This window comes from Tachypleus tridentatus, chromosome 10 (genome assembly GCF_004210375.1).
Source record: "Tachypleus tridentatus isolate NWPU-2018 chromosome 10, ASM421037v1, whole genome shotgun sequence".
Lineage (NCBI taxonomy): Eukaryota > Metazoa > Arthropoda > Merostomata > Xiphosura > Limulidae > Tachypleus > Tachypleus tridentatus.
In genome coordinates, this window is record NC_134834.1 from 16,872,924 (window position 1) to 16,888,382 (window position 15,459).

General features: G+C 37.4%; 1 protein-coding gene across 1 annotated transcript in view; it reads right to left on the reverse strand.

Annotated features, from left to right (window-relative positions):
• Positions 1-18: 18 nt before the first annotated feature.
• Positions 19-15,459, reverse strand: part of LOC143228796 (uncharacterized) — a 91,084-nt gene continuing 75,643 nt past the window's right edge. The window contains exons 8-11 of the mRNA XM_076460158.1: positions 10,885-10,980; positions 8,961-9,095; positions 5,636-5,785; positions 19-146 (exon numbers count right to left, since the gene is read on the reverse strand). Coding sequence (XP_076316273.1) covers positions 44-146; positions 5,636-5,785; positions 8,961-9,095; positions 10,885-10,980 — 484 coding nt within the window. The 3' untranslated portion in view covers positions 19-43. The remainder of the gene's footprint in view (positions 147-5,635; positions 5,786-8,960; positions 9,096-10,884; positions 10,981-15,459) is intronic.

Sequence of the window (15,459 nt, forward strand, 5' to 3'; positions counted from 1 at the left end):
CTAAAGTCTACTTACCCATCTACACCGTATTGATAAACTTCCATCATTTCGCAACCATCTCGAAATGTGAATCTGATGGAAGACTGGAGGAGAAGACGTAATCTCTCTCGAACTGTTCGATCTCTTCCTGCAACTCAAACAATGTCCTAAGGAGAAAAATATAAATATTCGATTATTTGATAGTTTACGTGTTACATACCATCTAGCAACGATTCACCTGTTACATACCATCCTAGCAACGATTCACCTGTTACATACCATCCCTAGCAACGATTCACCTGTTACATACCATCCCTGGTAACGATTCACCTGTTACATACCATCCTAGCAACGATTCACTTGTTACATACCATCCTAGTAACGATTCACCTGTTACATACCATCATAACAACGATTCACCTGTTACATACCATCCTAGCAACGATTCACCTGTTACATACCATCTAGTAACGATTCACCTGTTACATACCATCCTAGAAACGATTCACCTGTTACATAACATCTGAGGACGATTCACTGTTGTATACCATCTAACAAGCAGTTCTTATGTGTTGTACATCCTGGTGACGTTCACCTGTTACGCTACCATCCCACAACAACGATTCACCTGTTATATAACATCCTGGGACGATTCACCTGTTATATACCATCTAACAGCGATTCACCTGTTGCATACCGTCTGGTAACGATTCACCTGTTACGTTTCATCCTGGCAATTCACCTGTTGCATGCATCCATGGTAGATTCACCTGTTGTACCATCCCTGTAACGATTCACTTGTTTGCATGCCATCCACCAACGATTCATCTGTTTTACATGCCATCCTGGTAACGATTCACTTGTTGCATACCATCCTAACAACGATTCACTTACCGCACGTACCATCTAGCGATTCACGCATGTTTTTGTACCATTCACAGCAGCTGATTCACCTGTTACGCAAGCATCCTGGGAACTGATTCACCTGTTATATACCATCCTAACAGCGATTCACCTGTTGCATACCATCCTGGAAGAGTTCACCTGTTGCATGCCATCCCAACAACGATTCACCTGTTGTATACCATCCTAACAACGATTCACCTGTTACATACCATCCTGGTAACGATTCACCTGTTGCATACCATCCCAGCAACGATTCACCTGTTACATACCATCCTGATGACGATTCCTGTTACGCCTGCCATCTAACAGCGATTCACCTGTTGCATGCCATCTAACAGCGATTGCACCTGTTACATACCATCCTGGTAACAGATTCACCTGTGCACGCTACCATCCTAAACGCGATTCACCTGTTACATACCATCCTAACAACGATTCACCTGTTGCAGCCTACCATTCTAGCAACGATTCACCTGTTACGCATACCATCCTAGTAAACGATTCACCTGTTACATACCATCCTAACAACGATTCACCTGTTATATACCATCCCTAGCAACGGTTCACCTGTTACATACCATCCTGGTAACGATTCACCTGTTACATACCATCCTACAACAACGATTCACCTGTTACATACCATCCACAACAACGATTCACCTGGTACATACCATCACCAGCAGCGATTCACCTGTTGCATACCATCCTGGTAACGATTCACCTGTTGCATACGCATCCACAACAACCATCCCTGGCACAACCCACGATTCACCTGTTGCATACCATCCTGGTAACGATTCACCTGTTAAGCATACCATCTAACAACGATTCACTTGTTACATACCATCCTAACAACGATTCATGCCTGTTACATGACCATCCTGGCAACGATTCACCTGTTACATACCTTAATTCTAACAACGATTCACCTGTTACATACCATCCTAGTAACGATTCACCTGTTACGCCATAACATCACGAAGCAGTTCGCCTGTTGTATGCCATCTAACAACGATTCACCTGTTACATACCATCCTCACTGTTGCATAACGATTCGATTCACTGTTACATACCATCCTAGCTAACGATTCACCTGTTAAGCATACCATCCAGGAACGATTCACCTGTTACGCCCATCACAACGGTTCACCTGTTGCATACCGTCCTAACAACGATTCACCTGTTGTAACATCTGGAACGATTCTGTTATATACCATCTCTACAACAACGATTCACCTGTTAGTATACCATCCTAACAACGATTCACCTGTTACATACCATCCTAGTAAACGATTCACCTGTTATTACATACCATCCTGGTAACGATTCACCTGTTACATACCATCCTAGTAACGATTCACCTGTTAGCATACCATCCTAACAACGATTCACCTGTTACATACCATCCTTGATTGATACCGCCATTCCTAACAACGATTCACTTGTTACATACCATCCTAACAACGATTCACACCTGTTGGCATACCATCCAACAACGATTCACAATTTGTTACATACGCCATCTCTAGCAAACGATTCACCTGTTACATACCATTCTAAGCAACGATTCACCTGTTTGCCATAACATCCTGGAACGATTCACCTGTTATATACCATCCACAACAACGATTCACCTGTTACATACCATCCTAGTAACGATTCACCTGTTACATACCATCCTAACAACGATTCACCTGTTATATACCATCCTAACAACGATTCACCTGTTACATACCATCATCACTAACAAACGATTCACCTGTTACATACCATCCTAGTAACGATTCACCTGTTACATACTCATCATCCTAACAACGATTCACTTGTTCACTTGTTACCATCCTAGTAACGATTCACCTGTTACATACCATCCTAGTAACGATTCACCTGTTACATACCATCCTAACAACGATTCACATGTTATATACCATCCTAACAACGATTCATCTGTTACATACCATCCTAGTAACGATTCACCTGTTACATACCATCCTAGCAACGATTCACCTGTTACATACCATCCTAGTAACGATTCACCTGTTACATACCATCCTAACAACGATTCACTTGTTACATACCATCCTAACAACGATTCACCTGTTACATACCATCCTAACAACGATTCACTTGTTACATACCATTCTAACAACGATTCACTTGTTACATACCATCCTAGTAACGATTCACCTGTTACATACCATCCTAAACACGATTCACCTGTTACATACCATCCTAGCAACGATTCACCTGTTACATACCATTCTAGCAACGATTCACCTGTTACATAACATCCTAGGAACGATTCACCTGTTATATACCATCCTAACAACGATTCACCTGTTACATACCATCCTAGTAACGATTCACCTGTTACATACCATCCTAACAACGATTCACCTGTTATATACCATCCTAACAACGATTCACCTGTTTGCATACCATCCTAGCAACGATTCACCTGTTACATACCATCCTAGTAACGATTCACCTGTTACATACCATCCTAACAACGATTCACCTGTTACATACCATCCTAGTAACGATTCACCTGTTACATACCATCCTAGTAACGATTCACCTGTTGCATACCATCCACAACAACGATTCACATGTTGCATACCATCCTAACAACGATTCACCTGTTACATACCATCCTAGCAACGATTCACCTTTTCACATACCATCCTAACAACGATTCACATGTTACATACCATCCTAACAACGATTCACCTGTTGCATACCATCCTACAACAATGATTCACCTGTTACATACCATCCTAGCAACGATTCACCTGTTACATACCATCCTAGTAACGATTCACCTGTTACATACCATCCTAGTAACGATTCACCTGTTACATACCATCCTAACAACGATTCACCTGTTATATACCATCCTAACAACGATTCACCTGTTTACATACCATCCTAGTAACGATTCACCTGTTACATACCATCCTAACAACGATTCACCTGTTATATACCATCCTAACAACGATTCACCTGTTACATACCATCCTAGTAACGATTCACCTGTTAGCATACCATCCCAACAACGATTCACCTGTTACATACCATCCTGGTAACGATTCATCTGTTATATACCATCCTAACAACGATTCACCTGTTGGATACCATCCTAACAACAATTCACCTGTTACATACCATCCTAGTAACGATTCACCTGTTACATACCATCCTAGCAACGATTCACCTGTTACATACCATCCTAGTAACGATTCACCTGTTACATACCATCCTAGTAACGATTCATCTGTTACATACAATCCAAACAACGATTCATTTGTTACATACCATCCTAGGAACGATTCATCTGTTACATACCATCCTAGTAACGATTCACCTGTTACATACCATCCTAGCAACGATTCACCTGTTACATACCATCCTAGTAACGATTCATCTGTTATATACCATCCTAACAACGATTCACCTGTTATATACCATCCTAACAACGATTCATTTGTTACATACCATCCTAGTAACGATTCACCTGTTACATACCATCCTAGTAACGATTCATCTGTTACATACAATCCTAACAACGATTCATTTGTTACATACCATCCTAGGAACGATTCATCTGTTACATACAATCCTAACAACGATTCACCTGTTACATACCATCCTAGCAACGATTTAATTTGTCTGACCACTTGTTGCAACTTTTTTCTTAAGCCTAGTTGTATGAATTATTTTCCTTATAACTAACTATATCTGACTTAACGTGTAGTTGTGTAAACTGTTATGTTTATAAATAACTACCAGTAACTTTACGTCTGGCCTGGCATGGCCTAGCGCGTAAGGCGTGCGACTCGTAATCCGAGGGTCGCGGGTTCGTGCCTGCGTCGCGCCAAACATGCTCGCCCTTTCAGCCGTGGTGGCGTTATAATGTTCCGGTCAATCCCACTATTCGGTGGTAAAAGAGTTGCCCAAGAGTTGGCGGTGGGTGGTGATGACTAGCTGCCTTCCCTCTAGTCTTACATTGCTAAATTAGGGTCGGCTCGGTGCAGTGTGCCAACAACCTACTCACTTAAATACTTGTTGAAGAATCCGCAAGCGATTGCGGCCCATTGTTCCTAGATGGAATCTAATGGTGATAACTAACTAACTTTACGTCTAGTTGTGTGAATTGTTTTTTTACAAATAACTACCAGTAACTTTACGTCTGTATGTAGTTTTTAATGACTCCATTACTCCACTAAGTGAATAATTATTACAATGGTTTTACATCACATGAGCATGTTGAAAATGTATTCTGTTGTATTAAACTAACCTAAGATCGTTTTCAGGGGGTTGGAGCCTTTAAACTTATAATTACTGTTTAAAGTTGTACAGTTTACACGTGATCTTCATACCTAAAGCTGTGATAAAAAATATTTAAAACAACTTTAAGTAATAACAGGTTTAACAATATATTGAGAAAGCAGTGATATAAGGTTTTCCGTATTAGAAAAGGTAATGTAGCTGTCCTTGGAAACACAGACACAATGTAAATAAGCAAAGAGTAAATAGAAAATGTAATATGGTTGTTTATAACATTTCCCAGACATTGCGGTACGACTTCTTTGAAGTTACATTTGGACAAAAAAAATACATTATCTGTAATTTAACTGTGACACTGTTGCTCGATGGACATGGGTTATCGATTCATTATGACAGATTTTCTTTGCATGAAAGATACACTTACTGCACCTGACTCTGTGGCACGTGTAGGATTATTACTTACAGATGTTGTCTCTCACTGTGGTTCCGTTCTTCGTTCAGAAGATGAGACAGTTTCATGACTTCTTCGTTCAGAAAACGGTTCAGGTTTTGAAGAATTCTACACTTTTCCTGGAAGCGCTGAGCGCTGGTGGTTTTTTGATTAGACGAATGCCTACATAAATATATATATATTAATAAGACCTTTGAAGGTTTAATTGGAATTAAAAGCAAAGAATAGTCTGATATTTCATTTATAGCTATTATACAAGAACATTGACGTTATGTGGAGAAAACGATTTCTATTTTCTATTTAGGGTCAACCTACTATGGCTTCTTGACTCTGTCCGTAATTTTAATCAAGTGGACAGAGAGATGATAACCGGTCACTAGCTTCCTATCACCCATCCTCCGTGCCAAGGGGTCGATTGCTACTCTAATAATGCATCTACAATTTAAGAAGCTCGGAATAGTTTGTGGTATTGCAAAGATTCGAACAAGGGTCAGGTCAGATCAAATTCAGAGCTCTATCGGTGGGCCAAACCAAACTTTTGTAAGACAGATGAACTCATGTTGATTCAAATGAGAAATATAAGGTTTAAAATAATTTATAAATATAAAAGTTTTATCTTTCACCTTAAACTTTGGGTTTGGTGGTTAGGGTGTTCGCCTCGCAAACTGCAAGCCACAAATTCGAATCCCATCACGAATATGCTTGTTCTTTCAGCCTTGAGAGCGTTATAATGTCACTGTCAATTTCACTTTTGTCGCGGGTCGGTGGTGTAAAACAACTGCCTTCCCTAAAGCTTATCACTTCGAAATGAGGAACAGCTAACTCAGAGAGCCCATGACAAATTCAAATAGCCCTCGAGCAGCTTCGCGCGACATTTCGAAGATAAATTACCTTAAACTTTAGATTTACAATAATTGTTCACTTGTAAAGTTTTGAAAATAGCTTTTCTGGATAAGCACAAAACTTCAAAATGTGCTATCTGTTCTGTGCAAACTGTAGGGATCGAATGTCGAATCTTAGAGTCACCACTGAGCTGATCCGTTTCACTAGAAAACGAAACTGTTTCAAGAAATAAGTCACATTTTTCACAAAGTTTCAAAAGATGAATTTGTTTTGAAATGAAAAAAATACAAAATGGACAGAGGGTGAAATATACTTCATAACATGAATTTTAGAAACGAACATAAAATATTTAATTTGAACCACTTATGAAATGTATAGGATGCTCTGTCAGCATCGTTTGTACAAAAATTACACATTTCAATAGGATAAATTACAAATGAAATGATTTCAGTTGACGGCGTTCTTTTACACTGGGATTTAAATTTTAATTTTTCTTTATTTCTGTGTTACATTTATCAAGAAATGTTCACGTCTATAATTTTAAAACAGTACCACCACAACTATATTTGTTGTGGTCTAGCCCTCTGTCCTGGCATGGCCAAGAGTGTTAAAGCGTTCGACTCGTAATCCGAGGGTCGCGGGTTCGATCCAGTTGCACCAAACATGCATGCCCTTTCAGCCGTGGGGCGTTATAATGTGACGGTCAATCCCTCTATTCGTTGGTAAAAGAGTAGCCCAAAAGTTGGCAGTGGGTGGTGATGACTAGCTGCCTTCCCTCTAGTCTTACATTGCTAAATTAGGTACGGCTAGCGCAGACAGCCCTCGAGTAGCTTTGTGCGAAATTAAGAGAAACAAAACAACAGTGCTAGCCGTTCCTAATTCAGCAATGTAAGACTAAAGGGAAGGCAGCTAGTCATCACCACCCACCATCAACTCTTGGGCTACTCTTTTACCAACCAATAGTGGGATTGACCGTCACTTTATAACACCCCCACGACTGAAAGGGCGAGCATGTTTGGCGCGACGGGGATGCGAACCTGCGACCCTCAGATTACGAGTCGCACGCCTTAACACGCTTGGCCATGCCAGGCCCAGCATGTATAAGAACATTTCCTTTGTACAGATCTTAAAAAGAGTTAATAGACAAGACCACGCGCAAAAGGTTCAATGATTTTCAGAAAAGGCCCCAGTTTCGGTTTTTTTTTTTTTTTAATGTACAATCTCTGAAGGAAATAATTATATTATACGGACGGCTAGTGCAGTTAGCCCTCAAGTAGCTTTGCGCGAAATTCAAACCAAACAAAAAACAAACAAAACAAGGTTTTGGTAAGTCCTGGTTATAGGCGTACGGGGATTTTTCAGGGAGCGGGGCTACACAAATTTCGCCTAAATGAGTTTATGAAGTTATATTTTCTGATTCTAATTTTTCCTGAATGAAAACTGAAAATTTACCCTAATGACCGTACGTATTGCAAACTAGGTCGCTATCGTATATCTCACAGACCCATCCCATCTCGTACGCCTGTAGTCCTGATGTTAGACTAAAGGCTTCACCGTCACTGGATATGTTAACTGTAGTGTGGTTTACATTTTGTTACATATTCTGCTGTGCTTTCACTCGTGAGTTCTTAGAGTTACAATAAGCACAGAACTATTACCCAACTCTCTACATGCTATTGTAGACTCGTGAGTTCTTAGAGTTACAATAAGCACAGAACTATTACCCAACTCTCTACATGCTATTGTAGACTCGTGAGTTCTTAGAGTTACAATAAGCACAGAACTATTACCCAACTCTCTACATGCTATTGTAGACTCGTGAGTTCTTAGAGTTACAATAAGCACAGAACTATTACCCAACTCTCTACATGCTATTGTAGACTCGTGAGTTCTTAGAGTTACAATAAGCACAGAACTATTACCCAACTCTCTACATGCTATTGTAGACTCGTGAGTTCTTAGAGTTACAATAAGCACAGAACTATTACCCAACTCTCTACATGCTATTGTAGACTCGTGAGTTCTTAGAGTTACAATAAGCACAGAACTATTACCCAACTCTCTACATGCTATTGTAGACTCGTGAGTTCTTAGAGTTACAATAAGCACAGAACTATTACCCAACTCTCTACATGCTATTGTAGACTCGTGAGTTCTTAGAGTTACAATAAGCACAGAACTATTACCCAACTCTCTACATGCTATTGTAGACTCGTGAGTTCTTAGAGTTACAATAAGCACAGAACTATTACCCAACTCTCTACATGCTATTGTAGACTCGTGAGTTCTTAGAGTTACAATAAGCACAGAACTATTACCCAACTCTCTACATGCTATTGTAGACTCGTGAGTTCTTAGAGTTACAATAAGCACAGAACTATTACCCAACTCTCTACATGCTATTGTAGACTCGTGAGTTCTTAGAGTTACAATAAGCACAGAACTATTACCCAACTCTCTATTGTCTTCAAATTGAACGACTTTAGTTTCGTACCATATGTCATTTTCCTTGTGCTCAAGTTCTCTAATACGGTCGTGTAAATCCCTAATCAGTTGGTCCTTTTCTGATATTGTGCTTTTACAGCCAGCTTCCCTGTTTAAGGCCTTAGCCAGCTCACATTTCGTCATCCTAAAAGAATAATAAATCAGCCATGAACACCAAAGTTACACTTAACAACTAACTGATCATTGTGACAAATAATAGAGTTGGAGAGAGATAGCTTCAAAACAAACCTACTTCTAAACTCTATATTCTGAAGCTATCGTAATAAATTTAAAAATTAACCCTTAAAATTGTTCAATTTTTTTGTGTGTTGCATGCACGCTTGTCTGAGATTTTGGTCAGTGTTTTTGTTTGCAACGTTAAGCGTGTGTTACAAGTAAGACAAAATAAAATATTAATCCAGTAGGCCTACTTGTTTTAAACAGTTACACAAAAGCATTAGCCACAATGTGCATCATTAGAAAAACATTTTTTTAAAATACATGGCGTGATTTACTGAATATGTTATTTAAATCAGTTATCAATAAATCCGACATCTATTATCTCTAACTTTTGACAGTGTACCATTCGTTCAACTAATTAAATAACACCTGTTTTTAGGCTTAAGTTAAAACATTGGATAAATTTAAGTTTGAGCTACAATTTCCTCACATATATACGTTCAAAACAAACATTGTATCCTCGATCGTTTTAACTGGAAACAAAAACTTGAGGAAATTTCATTTCAATTAGGCGTAAATACCCAACGTTATTCATTTCAATTAGGCTTAAATACCCAACGTTAATCATTTCAATTAGGCGTAAATACCCAACGTTAATCATTTCAATTAGGCGTAAATACCCAACGTTATTCATAAAAATCTATAGTTCCACTAATTTTGAAATTAAATTTTCCAAGCCGTTAATTCAACGCTAATAACGAAAGCCGTTGAATCAACGCTAGTAACGACGAAAAATTATTTTTCGCCAGATTTTTTATCCAGTACATAAACACATAATTTTCGATAACAGGTAAAGAATCTTTGAAATTAATCTGAAACTTCAAGTCGACCTTAACAACACCCTATGTGCTCGTGAACTAAATGGTCAGATCAAAGACTCCTACAGTTCAAAAGTCATGGTTATCTCTTATTTGGAACTACTGACCAGTGGTGGGATAGTCATTTGGAAACACCTACCGCTACAAGGATCTTGTCTGATTCTTTGAACCGAATAAAGAGATAGAGCGTCACTTTCATAATACGCCCACACCAGAAAATACAGATACGATTCAGCGAAACTACATCTTAAACGTCGGACCTATCAATCTGCAGCCTGAAAACTAGACCTAATGCTTTTCAACACTTAGACATTAGTAAAGTTATTTCCAAGAGCCCGAGAGCCGACACGGCCAGGTGAGTTAAGGCGTTCGACTCGTAATCTGAGGATCGTGGGTTCGAATCCCCGTCGCACCAAACATGCTCGTCCTTTCAGCCATGTGGGCGTTATAATTTGACGGTCAATCTCACTATTCGTTGGTTAAAGAGTAGCCCAAGAGTTGGCAGTGAGTGGTGATGACTAGCTGCCTTCCCTCTAGTCTTACACTGATAAATTAGGGACGGCTAGCAGAGATAGGCCTCGTACAGCTTTGCGCGAAATTAAAAAAACAAACAAAACCAAGAGCCCGTCAATGTGTTGGAATTCAAAAGGATCTATTGGTTTTGCAATGCAACAACTTAAAGAAATAATAATAAAAAGCGACAACGCACAAGGTCACAACCTACACTTTCCGTTAAAGCACAGCTGATATTCTAGTTTTTATTTTCAGTGTTATTGCACAAACCATAATCATTACAGTCTAGTGGGTCGTTTCTACTACTGAACAATTCCTAATATATCTACATAAATTCAAGAAACAAAAAAAATAAAAACTTACATGAGATCTGCCTCTAATTCCTCAAGTCGAACTGAATGGTCACATTCACTATGCCCCATGGCCGAATCGCTGGACACAGACGTTCCGGATACAGACCTGTCGATTCATACAAACTTAAGACACATTTGACAACATATGTTTGGGCATAACAACAGTAAGTGGATAGATAGGTAAAGACTTGGCAAAGCTATTGCGGCTACGTACCATCGTTCCTAATCCTAAATTGCTGATCACGTAAATACAACTGGCTTTCAACACCTATCGCCAACTCTTTGGCTGATCTTTACGTATGAATAGTGAGATTGACTGACATATTATAACTTGTCCACACCTGTGAAGGTGTGTTCGACACAGTGTTTTGACCCTGCTATTCGAACGCCCTAATCGTTAGGCCTTGCTCCAAAGGGAAATAACACATGGTGAAATATAAAAACGTAAACAGTATGAGGGATTGTATCACGAATTATTATCGTAAGTATAAATATATATATATATATATATATATTTTAATCTTCCATATATTTTTCATGTATCAGACTTTAAATTACATAAATACACTGAAATATAAATATTATAGTTTTGGTTTTATTTTTGTAGAAGTTTCTTTTGAGAAGTAGATGTCATGGATTAATTTATCTAACTACACAGGTAGAGGTTATAAATTAATTTATCTAACTACACAGGTAGATGTTGTAGATTAATTTATCTAACTACACAGGTAGATGTTGTAGATTAATTTATCTAACTACACAGGTAGATGTTGTAGATTAATTTATCTAACTACACAGGTAGATGTTATAAATTAATTTATCTAACTACACAGGTAGATGTTATAGATTAATTTATCTAACTACACAGGTAGATGTTATGAATTAATTTATCTAACTACACAGGTAGATGTTATAAATTAATTTATCTAACTACACAGGTAGATGATATAAATTAATTTATCTAACTACACAGGTAGATGATATAAATTAATTTATCTAACTACACAGGTAGATGTTATGAATTAATTTATCTAACTACACAGGTAGATGTTATGAATTAATTTATCTAACTACACAGGTAGATGTTATGAATTAATTTATCTAACTACACAGGTAGATGATATAAATTATTTTATCTGACAACACAAGTAGATGTTATAAATTAATTTATCTATAATTATTCACATAAGACCATCGATTCATACACCTATAACGATTAACATAACATCATTGATTTATCTATCTGTAACTATTCGGGAAGATGTCATGGAGTCCTCTACTTGTAACGATGTAGAATAATATTTCCAGATGTTTGTTACAGTCAGTTACAAAACTGTTAGGATAGGAGAATATTTTGTCTTTTTTTTTTCCATTTTGGAGACTAATTCTTACATGCCATTAGAGAATATAAATTCCAACGCTATGGTAATGCTTCACTGTATCCTGTTAACAATTAACTAATCCAAGGTGAGAACACTTATCATTCTTTAGAATCCCCATATACTTGTATCAAGGGTATGTCATAAGGATTCTTCTTGAAAGAATCATACTGATGAGACTGGAAGCCTGAAGTAACTATCATGGTACCACATACAGTGTCTTAACTATGTAGTAATAAGCTTGCAAGGGCCTAGCATATTGTACCAGTATATGATATCAATTTAATAGCACTCCACAAATAAACCTTCATAAAGACAGTCTATCTATATATTAAGTTTTGTTGTCATGCCACAGTCCATGAAACATACAGAATTGTCAGTAGGGCAGAGGGTTTGCATAAAAGATTTATGTGATGCTGGTTGGACACTCCAACAAATTACTGCAGACCCGAAATGTTCCCCAAACACTGTCAAGTATACCCTAGATCATGAGACTGAGACTGGTGAATTTGAAATAGGAAAAGGAAGAGGTAGAACACCTTAACTCAATGATACTGATGTTAAGTATCTTTGTTTATGTAGTCTTCAGAACAGAAGGAAGACAGCTACTGATCTTAAGCACGAGATAAACAACAAGATGCCAAATTATAGCAAAGTGTCCAGTTCTACAGTATTAAGAAGACCCAATGAGAATGGAATATTTGGTGATGTAGCAGTTAAAAAAAAACCTTTACTTTGACCTCCAAATATTACCAGGACACTGAAATTTACTAAAAACTGGACTGTTGATGATTGTAAAAGGGTGTTATGGACAGATGAATCTAAGTTTGGAGCTTTTGGTTCAATTCTTAGGTTGTGTACCCAGTAAAAGAAACTCACCTAAGTGTATAGCACATACAGGGAGGCAGTGTGAGGGTTTGAGGGTGCTTTCATTCTGCTAAGGCGAGAGGAGATATTTATAAAATCGATGGATACTGATCCATCATGGTATACCCAGTGGTTTGTGTATTATCAGTAAAGTTTTCTACTACCAAGAAGATAAATGACCCAAAAAACTCATCCAACCCATGCAGAAATTACTTAACTGAGAAAACAAGCTGCTGGAGTCATTTAAATGATACAATGGTCTCGCAGAGCCTCAATCTCAACCCAGCTGGGTAAGTCTGGGATTTGATAGACCAAAACTTGACAAATCAAAAGTTACTTCTACAGAAACTTTATGAGAGTGTGTCAGAGACATTTGGAGTAAAATCCCAAAGGACACTTTGATTAAATATGTTACAACAATACCTGAAACATTGTCTACAGTTACTAAAGCAAAAGAAGGACACACAACATATTAAATGTTTACTGAACTCAAACATTTCCACTGAGTTTATGTTGAATTACATATGAAGGCGAACAAAATTCACACATTTCTCCTATGATCCACCTTCCATTCTTCTTTGAAAGTAGCCTGAAATCTAATTTCTCACGTTATCTTAACACTTTTACACAGTACTGTAAACCTCCTGGATTATATATCCATACACATGTTATAATATTCATAAAAGTTGTAGTCAGATGGACAGTTGAAAAATGAATGGCTAACACATACCTGTTGAATAATGTAACCAAAGACACATTTACAGTAAATCGTGAATTGGTAACTAGGTAACACATACCTGTTGAATAATGTAACCAAAGACACATTTACAGTAAATCGTGAATTGGTAACTAGGTAACACATACCTGTTGAATAATGTAACCAAAGATACATTTACAGTAAATCGTGAATTGGTAACTAGGTAACACATACCTGTTGAATAATGTAACCAAAGACACATTTACAGTAAATCGTGAATTGGTAACTAGGTAACACATACCTGTTGAATAATGTAACCAAAGACACATTTACAGTAAATCGTGAATTGGTAACTAGGTAACATGTACCTGTTGAATAATGTTTCGAAAGATGCATTTGTAGTAAATCATGGAGTTGTTAAAAACGAGGTAAAAATACCTGTTAAATAATGTAACCAAAGATACATTTGTGGTAAATCGTGGATTGGTAACTAGGTAACACATACCAGTTCAACAATGCAACCAAAGATACATTTGTAGTAACTTATGGATTGGTAACTAGGTAACACATACCTGTTGAATAATGCAACCAAAGATACATTTGTGATAAATCATGGATTGGTAACTAGGTAACACATACCTGTTGAATAATGTAACCAAAGATACATTTGTGGTAAATCATGAATTGGTAACTAGGTAATACATACCTGTTGAATAATGTAACCAAAGATACATTTGTGGTAAATCATGGATTGGTAACTAGGTAACACATACCTGTTGAATAATGTAACCAAAGATACATTTACAGTAAATCATGGATTGGTAACTAGGTAACACATACCTGTTGAATAATGTAACCAAAGATACATTTGTGGTAAATCATGGATTGGTAACTAGTTAACATGTACCTGTTGAATAATGTAACCAAAGATACATTTGTAGTAACTCATGGATTGGTAACTAGGTAACACATACCTGTTGAATAATGTAACCAAAGATACATTTGTGGTAAATCATGGATTGGTAACTAGGTAACACATACCTGTTGAATAATGCAACCAAAGATACATTTGTGGTAAATCATGGATTGGTAACTAGTTAACATGTACCTGTTGAATAATGTAACCAAAGATACATTTGTAGTAACTCATGGATTGGTAACTAGGTAACACATACCTGTTGAATAATGTAACCAAAGATACATTTACAGTAAATCATGGATTGGTAACTAGGTAACACATACCTGTTGAAAAATGTAACCAAAGATACATTTGTGGTAAATCATGGATTGGTAACTAGTTAACATGTACCTGTTGAATAATGTAACCAAAGATACATTTGTAGTAACTCATGGATTGGTAACTAGGTAACACATACCTGTTGAATAATGTAACCAAAGATACACTTGTGGTAAATCATGGATTGGTAACTAGTTAACATGTACCTGTTGAATAATGTAACCAAAGATACATTTGTAGTAACTCATGAATTGGTAACTAGGCAACACATACCTGTTGAATAATGTAACCAAAGATACATTTACAGTAAATCATGGATTGGTAACTAGGTAACACATACCTGTTGAATAATGTAACCAAAGATACATTTGTGGTAAATCATGGATTGGTAACTAGTTAACATGT